Consider the following 18,363-nt stretch of genomic DNA (forward strand, 5'->3'; position numbering starts at 1 on the left):
TCTTTATAAAAAAAATTATTGACATATATTTAAATAAAAAAATTGAATGGCTCCTGTGATGCAGTGTTCATCTCTCGGTTTTTTTATTTAGTTTTTAGGTAGTGCAAGCAATTTTTTTAAATATAAATTTATATATATAATTTTTCATTTATTTGATTAAATATATACATTGAATTTTTATTTAACCATTAAATTTTTCTTAAAGCTAAAAAAAACATTAAAAGTGTATGAACACCTTAAAATAACTCCAAAATTCTGAAAGCTCACATCACATCACCTCATTCGTATCCATTAAAAACTATTTCCGGCCAAAACTTATTTCTGGGTTGAATATTAATTTACGAGCATCAGTGAAATAACTTGAAGAGGCTCGTCCTTCTGTATTAAGTTAACCCTCTTCAAGCCTCCAATTCGAACTCGCCAGGCTCACTGTAATGCCTTTTCTAGATGCTCAATCTTTTTTATTCTGAAGCCTCTGGTCCGTATTTCCTCAGGTACTGAAGTATCTTTGTAGATGCTCAGTCTTTGCCGCACCCCAATATTTAGTGTGATTGTTTGCGCACCAGTCAAGCATTGTAGGAGCTTCTTTTTTCTTATTTTCAAGAAATGAAAGGTGAAAAGAGCAACAATTTAGATGATTTATGGGTCAATGTGTGGATTTTGCAGTCTTTTATACCATCCCATTTACCCGTGAACATACCCCTGCTTCATCGATAGAGTCAATCACAAGAGCTCCATCCAAGGAGAGATCTTTAACAAAGATATTCCGACCCTTACTAGCCATGGTAGATCTTTGAGTAATGGAGCAACTTCCACTAACTTTACTTCTAATTTCGGCAAATGTCAGCCCCCATTTTGGCATCCATACTATACGAGGCCACACTTCCACCTCTTGCCCATTGAAGACCTCATAATGTGTCTGCATGTTTGGATAGAGGATTTGCAATAATAGAAAATAGCAGGAGAGATGAGTATCTATATCTGGCTCTTAACTGTAAGCCAAGCCGGAGAATAGGTGCAATCAAGTAGCTAACTGAAGGCATCTCAAAGACAGTATGCATATGTATATATGTCAGCTATATCAATCAAGGCAACGTCCAGCAAATTTACAGTACAGAACCACTCAAGAATTTACCTTCTGGCTTGAAGTCAAGTTGGAATAGGTGGTGTGAGACTGAGTAGAATTAGGTATCACGTACGAAGGCCACAAATGAAAAAAACTAATGCTCAAGAATCTGAGTTGAATCTTTGAGCTCACTTCCCAAGCACTAAGGCAGTACAATTTAATCAAACCTAATGCCACCACCAAACTGGGCAGCTAAAAGTTGTCTACAGAAAAATAAAGTAGGCAAATGATGTACACAATCCCCAGAATGGACTCTGAAGTCGGAAGGCCGGCAATAACCTCTTTTAAGCACATTTGGAACTTCAGTAGCCTATTTTAAGTAGCACAAAATTGAGAACAGGAACAATTTATGATGACCAACAATCTTTTTTTATTGTTTTACCTTGGCAGCATCCTCAGGGTCGTTCTTCACTGGTGCATAAGCAAGCCATGTATCCATCACCTAAACAGACACATAAAAACTGAGTGGATCTTAATTGTTCTTCGATTTATACTACTTTCAAAGTTAGAAATTAATAAAACAAATAATCAACAAAGCTTAAGGAAATCCTCCTCATTAACCAACGTTTTTCATGCAAACCAGAAGCATATAATCTTAACACAAATATCCGCCAAAGAGGTGAGGATATTCCAGGGTCTTTTTTTTATATAGCAACATAATATGGATTCTAATTAAGTATTTCTACTGACGTTCTGAAAGGGCATGATCAAAACACATGCAATAACCATTGAGGCATGCCATTCATTAAGAAAGCCACTTGAATAAAGAAGTGAATGCACATCACCATGCCCATGGAGTTTTGTCTACAGCAACAAGAAAAAGGTTAAGAGGACACATGATGAAGACATGTGACTCTTCTTCCCCTTCTGTAATTACGATGTTTTTGTGTGGTTTACAGGAAAGCAAGAGAGTAAAGGAAGATATTTTTCTGTTTGTGAAGACGAAAACCTTTGTATTTTCTTTGACTAGAAGTCTACATGCTTGTTATATTTAAGGTTTTTTTTTCTTCCCTGAAGTTTAGACAATTTTTCCTTTGTAAACGGTGTGTTTTGTTACTGTTCCTCTTGGATTAATTAAGGTTTATTAGTTTCTTCTTATTTATTAAAATTTTTTTATGTGAAAAACTGGGATTTCTTGTTTGTTTTTATTGGCCAACTGGTTGTGTTTTTTGATGCTCGTCTTTTTCATGAAAACAAGTGGGTTTAATAAGTTGATATATATATATATATATATATATATATATATATATATATATATATGTATGTATGTATCTAGCAAAGAAATTATTATTTTTTTGGTGTGGGGGGGTTAATGGGATCTATTAAAAGAAAAGGGTTGGGAGTAGTTCCAGTTGTTAAAGGGTTTGATTGCATGCATGATGAGAGGTTGAATCGGAGGTTGAGGAGAAGGAATATTGGCACTCAAAGTTTCAAGGCCAATTTGAATGGAAAAAGCAACATTTGTAAAGACATTATGGCTCTGAAGAGTAGCCATGAAAGTGTTTGTATTCAAAAGGATGGCCCTGACAGCCATTTTCATTGTGAAGATTACATGAAGTTTTATGATGATTTAGTTAGAGGTCTTTTTGTTGATATTGATGCTTGTCTTGACTTCAACTCTTCTTCATCCCAACAAAGATACAGCGGTGGTAAATGTATTGAGTCTCCAACAAATGCACCCAAGAGTAGTAGCTATATTATACTTGATGATGATGACAACATTGAGGTTGACGAACATAGCAAGAAGTTTTTAAAGGATTTAGATGAAGGGCTGTATGTTGATAGTGATTGTGATGCTTGTGTGGATATTAAGACTTCTTTATCCAAGAAAAGAAATGGTGATAGGTTAACTGATAAAGGTGATGTCAATGTTGACCTTGTTAATGAACTTGTAGAGAATAATATTGGTGGTAATGGGGCTGTGGATGGTGTTGATTTGGATACCAGGTCCATTGATGGTGTTGCTACTCCTTTTTCTCTGGCTGATGGTTTTGCTAGTCTTGGGAAAGTTGATGTTGGTAGAGATAATGCTAGGGTTGGAGATAATGATATTGTTGATGATGGGCATCTCAATAATGGCATTGTTGGTGAAGAAGCAGGGGATGATGGTAATAGCGCAGATGATGGGTTTCTAGGTGATGGTGCTGATAATGATGAGGATCCTGACTATAAGATGTTCTGGGATAATTATGGACAGGATGTGAAATCATGTGTTCTTGAGATTTCATTGATGAATGAGATATCAATAACTGTTAGTTCTGCTTCACAAGATGGGGCATATGATCGGTGTCACATTGAGAAACCAGACGCTGAGAGAGACTGTCCAAAGAGCAAGAACACAGGAACTGGGAAATTGTTGAAGATTGATCCGCTAAGTGAGAGAATGGAAGCTCCGAGAAAATTGGGGGATGTTCCAGCAAGGGAAAGGAAGGTTTCAGTGGTGAAAGCAAGATGAAAAAGGAATATGTGAATCCTATTTCGTGCAGAGCAGATGGACGTGCTTGCAAGGCCTAGTCTACGAGCTCTTGGCGCTACTAATTGCAAGCGCAAACACGAGATGAAATTGGATATGGCCCAAACAGTATTGAGGGATGTCCCATCCAAAGAAAAAAAGGTTTCGGCAGTTGAAAGCAATTTGAACGTGGAAACTGTGGATCATACCTCTTCTAGAGCAATTGAATGTGCACGTAAAAGGCCATTGACGTCCGGGAGTTCTTGGTTTGACTAATTCCAAGCACAAACACAAGGTGAAATTGACGATGGTGAATCATAGAACAGAAAATCAAAGAAAATCAGGGGTTGTTCCATCCACAGAAAGAAAGGTTTCGGCAGTTACAAGCAAGGCGAGAAAGGAAACTATGTACATGCAAGGAAATGGCATAGTCAAGAAGCTATTGGTTTGAATATTTGCAAGCGCAAACGCAAGATGCATTTGGATATGGAGAATTGTAGGATGGAAACTCAAAGAAAAATGAAGGGTCTTTCAGCCAAGGGGGAATTCGGCTGTTGAAAGGGAATTCAAAAGGCAGTCCTTGAATGCAGTTCCATGTGGAGCTAACGGGCATGCAAGTAAAAAGCCTAGCCACAAGCTCCTAGTTCAACAAATTGCAAACACAAATGTGAGATGAATCTGGATATAGTGGATCATAGTAACCAATTGTTTTTGAATTCTTGTAAAAAAGATGGTGGGTATGTGGTATTTGCCCCTCAAAAGTGGAAAAGGAGTTTTATATGAAGAGGGTGAACAGAGTTCATCTGATTCTGAGGTGATTGTCACGGACACCACTCAATTTTTTGATGGAAATGATACTCCATTTGTGATTTCAAAAGATGCATTTTAGAGGTAATGCATCTTTTCCTGCTCCAATCCTTTCTTTTCTTTATGTATCATTTTGTCTGCTATAAAATTATTCATGTTATCACAATTCTAACAGCTGAAATTAATATGCTTTCCATGTTCTATTTATGATTGGCAAATGAGGGATGAGGATTGGAGGGACAATGGAGTTTCTGGTAAATTTAGAGAGGAACTAATAAAAATTCTTGAAAAGCCTTATAACGAAAGGGAGTATGGTGATCTTTGGCAGATGTAGACTTGTGGAGTGGGTCTAGAAGATTTGAAACTAAAGCTATTGGCAAATCTTATGTTGATCATCATGCAGGTGATGTTATCATCAGCAATGTTTTTCACAGTCTACAAATGCATGACATCTGCATTTGAGTTTGTGCAACTCTCTTCGTTACTATCCTCTCAGCATTTATGCATGATTAGCTCGTGGAGATAAGCCATGAGGAAGAAACTGTATTCAAACATACCAAGTCACAACTTCATACATTTGTCTGGCCACCCTATCTGTATCTTGTGATTATACATCCTGCAGCTGACCATCGTTGTTAAATAGAATGCGTGGTTTCCCCATGCTGAAATTCAACACCCTTGCATTCATGTTGTATTTGATTTCTCCATCATATAGCAGCTTCCTTATGTAGTGTTCTATATCTGAACCAATCAGCCGCAGTGTGTATTCTGTCAATGGGGCACCCTGTTTCCACATCATTCGTTAGTGTTCAGCAAGGCATAACAGGGTTCCACAAGATCACCCTAGACTGAACTTTACAGAACGTATTTTCCTTTAAGATTGATATAGATGGTGGGTAGTTCCTATGTTCCGTAGTATCCTTTGCTTAAGAGTTGCTTGTGGTAAAAAAACAAAATGCAATGAGTATGCTTCAGAGGTATTGGTGCTGTTGGCTGGAGATCATGTTAATCCCGTGGACTAGAGGCCCGTTAGCAGTTGGCACAGATGATTTGCAAGGTGAAATAAGGTGATTTCAGTCCTCAAGTTGAAGCCGAAAAGAAGTTTGAACTTGCTGGTGTCTGGGATGGCTTTTTGATGCGGTTGGGATGATAAAGAGAGAGAGAGATTGTTATATCACTAGAGGTACCACTTTGGATTGGCATCCTCTTTGATTAAGTCCCGTTTGGTGTTTGGTATTGCAGTGTGAATATGCTTTTAAAATGATAAAAATATTACTTTAACGTATTTTGAATTAAAAATATTATAAAAAAACAACTGTTTTTTGATTAGTTGACAGAATTACCTCGTAGTGATCCACAAGCTCTTGGAAGTAGGAGTAAACCTTGTAGCAAGTCTCATCCGTCCAAACGAACTCATCTGTAGGATCGAGGATAAGGGTGAGCTTATCCGTCTGAGTTTGATCGAACTCACAGGTTTCGGGGTCAATGTAAGCAGCATAGATCCTCACGTGCCGTGTGACGCTACTGAGCCACTGCCCTCCATATTCCCTGCCCATGTTCTTGCTCTTTACGTTCACTTGTGGTTCCACTGGTCTTGGTTGTACTGGTTGCTTCACTTTCTCTTCTTCTTGCGCATTCACTTCTTGTGATTCTTGGACTTCAGCTTGCTCCTGAGGTGAAACGGAGATTACTTGTCTCATTTTCAGTTCTCTTCTGCCTCCAAGCCAGCCCAGCATGGAGAACTTTGCACAAGCCATGTAAGAGGAAGATGCTGCCATTGCTAAATCCAATGCCACTATTGCATTCGGTAGTAGTAATCGAACTCAATGAGCTCTTTGTTTGCTAGCTTCTCTGAGAATTGCTTTCCAGTCCATTTATTTTATGGATAAGATAGGACTTATTTTATTGAAGCTACCAAGGTCTGTGTGGTGAAGAAAAGCAGAAAATTGGCTGCCACAAATTAAGCTGCAGCAAGCACTCTCTTGTATTTCTATTTATTTTCCTCTATTTCTAGACTTTTTTGCCCCCTAAACTGTACTTGTACTTCAATGAATTAGAAACACTCTTGTCCATCTTCATCATTTTCTTGGACGTTCAAAACAATTTAATTGATTTGTTTTTATTTTTTTCCTGGCCTGAAAATGCCCGTCTCTCAAAGACTATTAGTATTACCAATAACTTGCATATCGCACGGCACTTGGCTCTGCCGGAGGAGAACTGGGATGGCTTCCCAATTCCCATCGGTCTTCCAGTCAGGCAGGGCCAGGATAGTTTTTGTTATTTCTGTCATAAAATTTTTATTTTTTTATGTTTTAATCTTTTGAGAGAGGAAAGATAAGATTATTGAGGAAAAAAGAGAGAGTTTTTAGAAATATAAAAAAATATCAATTTTGATATTGATGAATTTATTTTGAAGAGGGGTATTTAATTTTGATATTGATGAATTTATTTTGAAGAGGGGTATTTAATTTTGATATTGATGAATTTATTTTGTATTCACACTGCAAAATAATTAAAATGATGTTTCAAAAATCATTTTCTCCCATCATATTTTTTTCAATAAGATAAGGGATTTCTATGGTTATATTTTTAATTGTTTTTTAATAATTATACATGAAACTAATATGCATAATATTCTTTAAAAAATGGACATGAATATTCAATAAGAATAAATTTTATTTTTTTGTTTTTTGTTGTCGATTTTTTAAATTGTTTTGTACCATTAATTATTCTTTTATTTTTCATACAATCACATACAAATAATCAAGATATTATTTTTTATTTCTTTGTTGAAAATTGATTCACATATTATGATATGTTTTTATATAAAAAAACCATACTTATAATAAGTAAAAAAGCATTTTTCATGGAAATAAAATTAATAACAAAAGGAGAGTTTTGCTCAAACAAATACATCTTTTCCTTCTAAATTTAAATTATTAGAATTTCTATTTTATTTGCTTTAAGTTTTTATTCAAAAATACATGCTATTGATAATTAAAAAAAAATTCATGGCTTTGTCAAATAAAAAAAATGCGTAAATAAAAGAAGAGAATTTTGAATGAGAAATACATTTTGTATTCAATAATTTATATCATTAAAATTATTTCATGTGTTTTTCAAAGTCGTCATTAAAGTTAATTTTGAAAATGGTCCTAGAATATCTCTATACAAATATGAAATTTTTGAGACAGCGGGGGCTCCCCTTGCTTTCCAGCAATTAAATTTGAAAAAGATTCACGACTCATTCAAGCTCATGCAAGTTCAACTTCAGAGCCATGCCTACACACAGGGCCATAGCTTCTTAAGAACAGCACTTTCAACCTTCATGGGGATAACGGTTGTATTGTTGGACCAAAAGAACATGGAAAGAACAGCATTAGAGAAATTGGGAAGACAAACACGCCCCACCTCATTCTTTGTAGTTCAAAAGCTTGGCTGCATCATTTCATTAATGAATTATTACACTGTATTACCTATAAATAAATAAACTATATATGAAAAAAGAAATTTAAAGATGAGAAAACAGAAGGATTTGCCATTGATATTCCTGTTCCGAATAGAAAACTAACAAATACCCCATGCACAGGCACAGAAGGTTACAAGCTCATCAAAATCAGTGTAACCTCATCAAAATCATTTCCCTATCGACCATTCTATTGCTCAATGAAGGATCAGAATATGCTAAAACCTGATCTACCTTATGTACAATTGACTTCATAAATCGCACAAACTCGGTGCTTCACATTTGAGCTACCAGTGATCTTCGCGTCAGATGTTCATTATACGGACAGGTTTAATTAGCTCATCAAGATCACCTAATTGCAATTCCAAAGGATCACTATCACCAAGTGCTGTGTGCTCATCTGCTGGAATGATATTTTCTACCACTTCATCAATAACATCAAGGCTGATATAATCAGCAATGCTTCCTTTGAAAGAAATAGCACCATTATCTAGCACATTGAGTTTTCCAGGCACTGGATTTCTCAGCTCAGTAGTGCTGGCGTGCATCAAACCAAAATATCGCCCTTGAGCATTGTTATCTCGTGATCGCTTGCTTTTCTTTTCCTTGCTTCGGTTCTTAGGATGGTGTAGCTTGCATTTGGATCCTTGAGGACAGGATCCTGTTGCTTCATAGGTTGGGCAGACGTAGCTGTGCTTCTTTAGACACTGTATAGCAGAGTTATATTGCATTTACACTTACAGCTTGTGTGAAGCGTGCGCGCGGAGAGGGAGGGAGGGAGGGTTATCAAGCATTAAAAAAAAAAAAAAAAAAAGAGAGATCATCATAAATAATATCAAGCAAATATTCTAAAAACTTGTTTATCCCAAAGCCTAATCAATTGGATAATCTTACAGCAATGGCCAGGAACAGCTTGTGTCAGCCTGTAGTTTTGAGGAAAGGAAGATCAGGTTGATGGGCAGACCTAAAGATAAAATCGCATGAAGTGCAACCATCTAAGCAGTGTGATTTGGTTTTTGCTTGAACAACTCTTCGTTAAGGGATACAAGATGAACACTGAGCTTTGAGTTTTGGTTCCTTAGCTCACACAGCATCATGGTCATTGCTCACAATATGGTGATGTCAAATGTCTTCGCTTAATGTTCGTGCCGAGCATGGTTGTAAGGGTACCAGAGGTTTTATCCATAATTTAAAAAGGTCAGTTCAAGAAAAGCTATTCTGTTAGATGCCAGGGTTTTGACAGTTCAGCATGATTGGTATCACGACATCTGTTACCAGAAAAAGAAAAAACAGATGATAATGGTTATTAGAGGGGCTTTATCACTGGGTGTTTAAGGGTAAATGGAGAGCATCTCATCTCGTAGCAATGGGCTGAATATTGTTTTAATGTCCCTGTAATCTTACTGTATGCAGTAATGTAAATCATTTTAGCAGCAACTGGCACATGTTTTTCTCCTCTGAACGAAATAGAACTACTTATTCATCAAAAGTCAAACAATAACAAGAAGTTACTTGAATATAAAGAATATGCCAATACCTCATTAGCATCGGCACAATAGCCCCTGAGAAATCCTTTGCAGATAGAAGCATTAGGATTGACGCACACATGTCTATAAGGGCAGTCTTTATTGGTGCAAAGGCCTGCCAGAAAATTTCTCACATTCCTGCATTATCACCAATAGATTATACAAAAGCATAATAGAAGGGGGAAGGGAGGAGCACCTTGCAAAAAGTAAGAACAATCAGGCATCCTTTCCGGAATGACCTGCAAAAGAAACAAAATCAAGGTGGAATGTCAACAAAAGCAATCAGCCATTTGAAACAGGGACGTTAAGTTCTTTTGACTGGATCTTCTATCAACCTTATGAGTCGATTTGCATTCAGGATTGAAACATAGACCATTCAGAAACTTTGTGCAGACTGCAATTTTGGAGGAATCATGAATGAAGGGACATTTTCCATCATCTTTGTTGCATTTCCCAAATCTTGTGAAAAACTGACAGTACTTTCTCTTTCTAGCCAATCGTGATCTTGCGGTGTGCAAACTCCATCTAACTTTTTCACTGGCCAAAATGCGAGTTCGCTTCTTGGGATCTCTTATAAGCTGGTTACCATTGCCAATTCGCACATATCTGCCAGTTTTGGTAAAAAACAAATTGTGATCAGCCACTTTTATAACCCAGTAACCCAAACCATAACTACAAATTTCTAACAGATCATCAGTTTACAATATAATAATTTCACCAGAAATTAAAGTTATGCAAAACAATGTAAACAAAGACGTACTCATCTTTCCCAATCATTAATCTCCTCGGAACATATGACTTCTTGGCATCATTTTCTTTTTGAAGGGCCCCAGAGCATGATGATTCATCACCTACAAATCATTTTCTTCGCTTATTAAACACCAATTTGGTGGCATAGACCAAGGTAATAATGCCTAAAGCAAAAAATAACTAGAGGCATCCAAAGCCCAAAGTGTAGATAAAATCAATTTCTATTTCAAACAATGAACCTAAAACATGAACAACGAAAAGATCAATAAAGGACCACCTGATATCATCTGAAGAGTCCGCTTTGAAGAGTCCCTTTTGTAGCGAACTAAGCCAACACGAAAAATGCATTCTCCTGCAAAAAATTGGAAGTTCAATTCCCACTATATTACACAAAATAATCATTAAAACATTCACAGATGTCTCCATTTGCAAGAAACTTTTCAATTCCATTTTATTACACTTCAACAAACACCAGAACCACTGCATATTCGGTGCAGCTCCATACTATGAGCTAACTTACGAGAAGAACTGTTTCTACTCTTTGTTGGAGAAGCAACATGGGCAGCACCTCTCCGTTCTCTGTTCTTCCTCTCTACCGCAGCAACAGCCAAGGTAGCTTCCTGCATAGAAGCAGAAAGGAAAATTATTGAGAGTGATGAAACCCTTACATTTGCAAAGTGAACATAAGTAGACTTCAAAGCTGTTAAAATAGGAAAAAAAAAACTGTCATCCATCCAGCCCAACTGACCTCACTAGCTTTCTTTGAGTACCTATCAATGGATTTTGACCATATTAAACTAGACCCACCAAAACTTAATACCTTGGATTTTCGAAGTGAAAATCCATGTTTTGACCTTGTGTAAACTGTATTCCTCTTTCTCAACAGTAGCAGTTTCCTGCTAAAAAAGATTAAGAAATTTTTATATTTTTTGCAAAGGTACACATCAGATAAACTGAAATAAGCTGCAGAAACATAAAGGAAAACACCACAGGCCATTGTACCCAATTGAGGATAAGGAACTATGATTTGAAATTGAAGATGGTTTTGGCAAGAAACTTCTCCAATACGTAGCTCTTTTCCAGGGAAACAAATGAGACAAGACCTTCCCATGATGCAATGAATCACCATCATTCTTTGATAACTGTGCACCATGCAGTGTCCAGACCAAAGAGAACTTAGAAGGTTTACGGGTCTTTGTCAAGACTGCAAACGGATAGCCAACTTCAGTTTCTTTTATAATGAATATTGTCATGCCAAAATAAAATTATCAAAAACTCTATTCCAACAATATCTGCAAATTAATCCACTGGGAACAAATTATGACTTTAATCCACTATACTTAACTTGCAGAAACACACCAATACATATGTTTAGAGGGGAAAATACAGAACTGCTACAGCTGAAATTAAAAATGAGAATGCAAGATACGGAAAGAATGTCTATGCTTGATAAATAGTTGCATTCATAAGCAGAGGCCATTTAACAATTAATGTTAGCTAGAGCTGCTACAAAATGATGAAAAGCTATCCCAACATTTCCAAATTATACTCAGGGAGAAAGCTATGATTTTATCCACCGTGGGCTACAGCGATCATAGCAACAATTAGTTGACTTGCAGAAAACAAATGAATTTTGAAAAAAATTTGCTACAACTGACATTATAAAATAGATATAAAAAAGTTGTGAAAAGAAAGTCTATGCTTAATAAAAAGTACCATTCATAAGCACAGGCCATTCAACAATCAACTTTTAGCTAGGACTTCAATTTCCATATAATGTTTAAAGGATATTAGAATACTTGGGATCTTCAAACTATTCAATTTCTAGTATAAGATAACAACCCACATATATTTTGTTTTAGAGAGAACAAAAAAAGAAGATGATTCCAAAACAGTTTTTGAAACTGAAGTTCGGACTAACTTGATTACATTAGGCAAGTACTCCAGCATGCCACATCCAAACGAGGGGTGATCGCTGGACCAAAGAATCCATGATGTGTGATGCATGCACCAACAAATTTATTATCTTCTTACTGAAAATCAGTGCATAGAAATTATATTATTCCAATTATTTTGCCAGTTCATTCCTAGATATATGATACAAGCAGCAGGATTGCCTGAACTCTAGCCTCTCGTACCTAAAACTGGATCCCAACTTTATCTCTTCATATGGATTCTGGAAATTAATACAATACATGTGTCTGAGACTTCATCTACCAGCCATGCCCTTGGCCTAGATGCAATCAATTTAAAAAATGGTTCATACCAAGCGCTCTCAATTTTCCTCCCTCGGAGTAACTAAACCAATAGCTTAGGCAAGAACACATAGAACAGAAACACTGGAATGTGGAGAAGAACATAAGGTGAGAGATTTTTATCTAAAACAGAACCTAAGGTGAGAAACATATATTTCTATCTTCTATAAATCAACAATAACAATAGTCAATAAAAGCTGCTCTGCAGTTGTTACACTGAACATGCCAAGTGCTTAGATGCTCATGCTAATATAGAATCTCACCACTCTAATCCAGAGATGTCTTTAGCTCTGAACCAGGACTACGTGAACCCACCCCTTAAAAAATGGTTTCTAGCATGACTATGATAGGATACAATACCTAAAATGTTCCTGTGTTGAAAGTGCTATCAAAATAATAAATGTATAACTGTTGCAAGATACATAAGCCATGTAATCAACCAGTTTATTTAGATTGATGCTCACAAGGATTAGAACGTGTGCAAGAAATAAGTTAATCAAACACACCTTTACGCAGTCGTCGCATACTAAAATTTCCACTGAAAAAAGAGTAAAGAGCAGTTTGTCCCTCTGAATTCAAACTTTCATCAGGGATGCTGGTTGTCTGCTTGACCTGACTTTCCAGTGAAGTCCTATTTAGCTGATTTCTCCTCCTCTTGTAATAGCTATCAGATGATGATGTGTTACAGGCATTTTGTACAGAAGATGCACATGGATTTGAAGTTGCAACCAACTGATTTGATTTTCTCTTAAAATATGTTAGGTTCTTGACATTTGCCAAAACTACCTTATTATCTTCATTTAGATCACCATTACATTCCAAATTATTAATTTGGCTATTTTGAGTTATTGGAGATTCTGAAATTTTCAACAAATTGTCAGAAGACTTTGGAACATCATTGCTTTCCATAAATTCTGCTGGGGCTGTTGCAGTTTCAGTAGAAAGAGAGTGAAGATGCTCAGCTAATGGGGAAGATACCCGAACCCCCAAAGCGTTAGTTGCCTGATTTGGTATTTTAGGGACACTAGATAGAGGTGGTGTTCTCGGTCTCTCACAAGAAGCACTCATGCCTCCTTTTCTCACAACATCAAGCGGATCCACAATATCAATTCTACTGTCAGAGCCAGTACTCTTCTTTGGTTCATTAGTACCAGAAGAGTTGAGCTGATATACAGAAGAACTCAAACCATGAGGATCCGGGGATTGAGCAACTGAAATAGGTTTTCTAACAAGACTGTTACCCTTGCGAATGTAAGAGGTGCTCTGGAGCTTATCAGTTTTCCTAGGAAATTGCATTTGTGCATGAACAGTGCTCGAGAATGCCTTTTTTGCTGGTGGAGCAGAATCAGAAGAACTATCAGTTCGATGCCATGTTTGAGTTTTTGAGTTGCGAGATGAAGAAGCTGTACTCTTTGAAGCAGTAAAAACAAAAGATGAGCGACCTGGATAAATCTCAGATACAGCACAATTAGTCTGGTTCTTCCTTCCATATAATTGCCCACTCACAGCATTCTGCGTCCGAGTTGTTATTTTGGAATCCTGTGATGGAAAATGCCCTGTCCTTCGAGCCAACAGCCGATCACCTTCTACTGCATGATCTGATTTTAAAACAATTTTACCACTCTGTGAACTTGTTGTACATATAGATGAGTTAGAACCAACATTAATTGCAGGCCTCTCAGCTAGAATTTTATCATGATACCCATGAACCTTTTCAACTGGATTTTTGCTCAATGATGTGCCCAGGACATCAGGCAAGGTTTCTGGAAAACCCCTATCAGACAGTGTCTCAGGTACAAACGCCATAAGTTCCTCACTTGAATTGATAGTAGAAACTCCAAAGCCATCTTCAAATGAAGATAGGTAGTTTGACATACAAGGCGAATTGTTCTTCACACCATGAAAATCACTATCCTCCACATCTATACCTGGCAATTTTTCAGTCAAGACCAGTGTCTGAAGTTTTGAAGGGATTTGGCACGGATCAATCCCACCGTCAATAACAACTTGCTCCTCTGCAGCATCAACATCCATTTTGTCTCCCTCACCAGCATCAACATCCATAGAGTCATTTGGATTGCTACTTCCAACCACAACTGGAGTAGCATTTATGATGTCCTTGCCTCCCAATACAACTAGATCACGGGATGTCACTTTTGTAACCGCCAGTTTCTCAACAGCAAAATGAGATTTAACATCTTTTTGACCATCATCTTCAAATGCATCATCTTTGACTGCAGCCACCGTGTGCTCTCCTGCTGAACAATTTTCAAGCGATGCAGTGATCCGCTTCTGTGCAGGCAGAAAGTCAGAAGTACACAGAAAATCCATATCAGACACTACAGCTTCCTCTTCTGGCAGTGTATGACCATCACCAGAATTGGAGGGCACTTCCATAACTGATGTAGAGTTACCTGCAAATACAGGTCCCTCGTCAGCGTCAGATTTTTGTGGAGAATTCAATTCCAGTTGAGGAGCAGAGAACTTTCTGTTCTTTTCATTCCTTGGTGAAACATTACTTGGACCAACATCATCACTCCTCCTGACAGAATCCTTACCCGCTGAAACATCTGTTAAACTGCCCTCATGAAGGACACTGACGATATTACAAGATTGTGAGCCAACACCCACAAATTGGGAGCCAGAAAATGTACACTCAGCTGTAGCACTGTCTTCAAAACATAATCTCAAGGTTTTATCCACCCAATGTGCAGAGGTACTGGTGACCATATTTGCAGGATCCAAATGCATGTAAGATACATCTGTCCTTGACAAATCTAACTGACGAACTTCAATTTTTTTATCATTCTTCGTAATGTCAGTTGCATCCTCGTCACTGCCACCTGCAGAAACCTTGGTATCTAGAGAACCTCCGATGGAAGCATTCTCCAATGTTTTAGTAACCCCATCTTGAGATAGCTGCTCACTAAAATCATCACCAGTTCCATGGACAGAAATATTAATTTCTTTTGAATTGGTACAGCAGCTGGGAGAAACCAAAATGGCCCCTACTCCCTGATTGGGTCGTATGACATCATTCTGAATTCCTGTTTCCCCTGAAATAGATACAGAGAAACTTCTATTGGTTACTACAGGGAAACTAGCACCCTGAAGTAGATCGGTGATGCCATTCTCAGCTGATGGACTACCTAGATTTCTGCAGGGCTCCTTGCAACCAACATCAGATGCCCCCGCGTCAAAAACTGTAATTCTCTCTTGCGAGTTCATTGAAGCAGTATCTAACCCCATCAAAGGCATACAAGTATTCATAGGACCTTCATGAATTATTGTTTTCTCTGAACTTAATGAACCAAAATCAGTATTGCCTTCTATATAATCCAAAACTTTGAGAGATCCCCTCACAGCATTGTCCTCAAACAAGCAAGAATCTCCTTTCTGACAAGGCTGCTTGCTGACATCTTCAACACCACCAATATCGGATCTAAATGTTTCATCTAGTGATTTCTTTAAACTGTTTTCAGTATCTGCAATAGCATGCAAGCCTTTGTCACAATCACCATTTATAAAACTCTCACCAAATTTGGTTTCTTCGTGATTTGAAAAGCCTGAGGGAGAAGCTGAGCGGCTCTTATTTCCATTGATATTAAATACAAATAAATTACCAGAATCTAAACCAGCGCCAACCAGCCCTGATTCCATAAACTTATCAAATCTCTCCACCTTGTCATTCTTAGGCATCGCTGTAGCTTCATTTGGACAAGGCTGTGGATCAACAATGTCAGCCACAGTAGCAGCCTTGTCAGGGTCAATGGGTTCAGTTGGATTATAGGCAAAGCTATCAGCTTTCACAGGTTCATCACAAATTTTTGATGGCTGTGAACTTGATAAAGTTGACTTATGGTTTACAACTTTCTTCACTACTCTCTTAACAACTTTTTTCTTCTTTCCACCCTTGAGTGAAGATGTTTTACCAGAAACAAGATTGGTTCCACTTCTAAGGGACACAGTCCTCTTCATAGGCAGTGAGCTACTATCTCGCACATTAGTAATACCAGAAGCTGTAACTACCTCTTTAGACTTCTTTAGCTCCTTGTTAGAACTGGACGCTTTATTTGCAACACTTGCAGCTTCGTCCAATCCCAATGCAACCTTGTTGGGTTTATGCATTGACGAATTCAAACTATCCTTATCCTTAGCAGGGACCAACACTTTCCTAACTTTTCTATTCCTAGGTGTCAAATTCATTTCAGAAGCACCTGCAGAACTTAAAGTCGGCGTCAAAATTGCCTTGGCTACCAACGAATTAGACTTAAAAGAAACATCAAGCTCTACTGGGCTTCTCTCTCTTGCTCCCTCTACCATCCCACGATCTGCATGCAAGACCTTATCTTTATCTTTGCCTCTTAAATAACCGGATTCCTGATGTTTACCTCTAAAAGGACTAGATTTAGTATAATCAGCATAACTCGAATAATGCACTCTCTCATCCTCTCTATTCCTATAACTAGGCTTTTGAAGCCTAAGTAGAGCACTCTTTTTCTGTAACTGCTTCCTTGGAGTCCTATTAAACTCATAACTACTCTCTCTACTTCTTTTACCACCATCCCTTTCCAACTCCAAATTCCCGTCTCTAATCCTATAATGCTCACGTTTCCCAGCAAGAATCCTATTTTCACCATCACCAATCTCGTTACTCCCCAACTCAATCAATGAATCACGCGATTCGCCCATAACATCTCTGTCATGAACCCACCTCTGGTTGGCACTCCCCTTCTCATGATAATCATAATTCAAACGGCGCCTATTCTCATAATTCCCTGAATTCGACTTGAAACCCCTCAGTTGATTCGAAACAGTTTGGAAAACACTAGAAGATCTATCAGAATTAGATCCAAATTCACCACGACGACGACGATGCTCACTCTCACCATCAGTCACAACATTACGGTCCTGAACCAATCTAGAGTTAGGATTAGGATCACCTTCCAATTCATGCCTAGTTTGCATATGATCATCACGCAAAAACGTAAAATCGGGTCGGGGTTCATGGACACAGTGATCGAACTCGGGTAAACGACGCGGCGGTTGACGGTCATCGTACAATTGATGAGAAACCCAAGGCAATTGAGTTGAGTGAGGAAGGTCATGGTGCGATCGCTGGTGGTTATAGTTATCGTGAATTTGGGGATGATTTGGGCTAGGGATATAGGAGAAATGGGGGTTTCGAGGGGAGAATTGTGGGAATAACGGTGGAGGAGGAGGTGTTTGTGGCGGCGGAGGCGGTTCAAGAAAGTTGGAATGGTGGTGGAAATTAAGGTTATTAGGGTAACAAGGAGAAGGGATAGGAGAAGAGTGTTTAGCGTACTTTGTGTAGTGGAAATAGGAAGATGGAGGAGTCATAGCGGTGGTGGCTATTGTTCGATCTTTGCTCTTTCTGGATGCGCGCGCGTTTGGATCATATTTATGATACTCCATGACAAGGCTGGCTTTGTTTCTATCAATGGAGGAACACACGACGAAACTGTGGCCTGCCCTCCCCTGCCATGTCTTTTGTTTCCCAATCGCAGCCAGCTGTTTACGCGTTGTTATGTCGTTTCACTATTGGATCCCGACGCGAAACCCAAGAGAATTGGATCCTAACACTAAATTTATTAGTTTAAACCCATTAACTTTGGATCCTAACACCAAACCCAATAGAATATTATTTGGACACAAGACTTATTACCATTGAATACTGACCCGAGACCTAAGAGAATTGAGTCCTGAAGCAGGACCCATTAGCCTTAGATCCTGACACGAGACCCAAGAGAATTAGGACCGAACACAAGACTCATTAGCCATGGATCCGGATACCAAACTTAAGAGAATTGGGTTCGGATGCCAGACTCATTATCTCTTGATGTCAAACACAAGAGAATTAGGTCATAACGCAGGACTTATTAGCCTTGGGTCATAACAACGAACTCAAGCGAATTGGGTCCTCATGCTAGACTTAAGAGAATTAAGTACTAATGTATGAC

At 38.0% G+C, this 18,363-nt stretch overlaps 2 protein-coding genes across 7 annotated transcripts; both read right to left on the minus strand.

Annotated features, from left to right (window-relative positions):
* Positions 1 to 4,915: 4,915 nt before the first annotated feature.
* Positions 4,916 to 6,163, minus strand: LOC133693304 (NAD(P)H-quinone oxidoreductase subunit M, chloroplastic). Its single transcript, XM_062114493.1, has 2 exons — positions 5,729 to 6,163; positions 4,916 to 5,169 (listed from the first exon to the last, which is right to left on the minus strand). Exons 1-2 carry the CDS (start codon positions 6,161 to 6,163, stop codon positions 4,993 to 4,995), a joined length of 612 nt encoding a protein of 203 aa, XP_061970477.1. The 3' UTR covers positions 4,916 to 4,992.
* A 1,740-nt stretch (positions 6,164 to 7,903) lies between these two features.
* On the minus strand, positions 7,904 to 17,946 carry LOC133694706 (uncharacterized). 6 transcript variants are annotated; one of them, XM_062116372.1, is made up of 10 exons: positions 12,889 to 17,946; positions 11,130 to 11,331; positions 10,948 to 11,023; positions 10,648 to 10,747; positions 10,405 to 10,479; positions 10,138 to 10,228; positions 9,713 to 9,989; positions 9,574 to 9,616; positions 9,389 to 9,492; positions 7,904 to 8,558 (listed from the first exon to the last, which is right to left on the minus strand). In XM_062116372.1, exons 1-10 carry the CDS (start codon positions 17,816 to 17,818, stop codon positions 8,157 to 8,159), a joined length of 6,300 nt encoding a protein of 2,099 aa, XP_061972356.1. In that variant the 5' UTR covers positions 17,819 to 17,946; the 3' UTR covers positions 7,904 to 8,156. The 6 variants fall into 6 exon arrangements, with proteins under 6 accessions (XP_061972356.1, XP_061972353.1, XP_061972355.1 ...); XM_062116369.1 differs by having other exon boundaries at positions 10,876 to 11,023; XM_062116371.1 differs by having other exon boundaries at positions 10,948 to 11,026.
* Positions 17,947 to 18,363: the final 417 nt, after the last annotated feature.

Source organism: Populus nigra, chromosome 5 (genome assembly GCF_951802175.1).
Source record: "Populus nigra chromosome 5, ddPopNigr1.1, whole genome shotgun sequence".
Classification (NCBI taxonomy): Eukaryota; Viridiplantae; Streptophyta; class Magnoliopsida; order Malpighiales; family Salicaceae; genus Populus; species Populus nigra.

Coding starts and splice junctions, on each gene's coding strand:
- LOC133693304 (XM_062114493.1), bottom strand. CDS start 6,163: ATGGCAGCATCTTCCTCTTACATGGCTTGTGCAAAGTTCTCCATGCTG. Junction 5,170..5,728: donor AGCTTGTGGATCACTACGAG/GTAATTCTGTCA, acceptor ATGTGGAAACAG/GGTGCCCCATTGACAGAATA.
- LOC133694706 (XM_062116368.1), bottom strand. CDS start 17,818: ATGGAGTATCATAAATATGATCCAAACGCGCGCGCATCCAGAAAGAGC. Junction 10,748..10,875: donor ACTCAAAGAAAGCTAGTGAG/GTCAGTTGGGCT, acceptor GCTTCTATGCAG/GAAGCTACCTTGGCTGTTGC. Junction 9,990..10,137: donor TTAATGATTGGGAAAGATGA/GTACGTCTTTGT, acceptor TTTTACCAAAAC/TGGCAGATATGTGCGAATTG.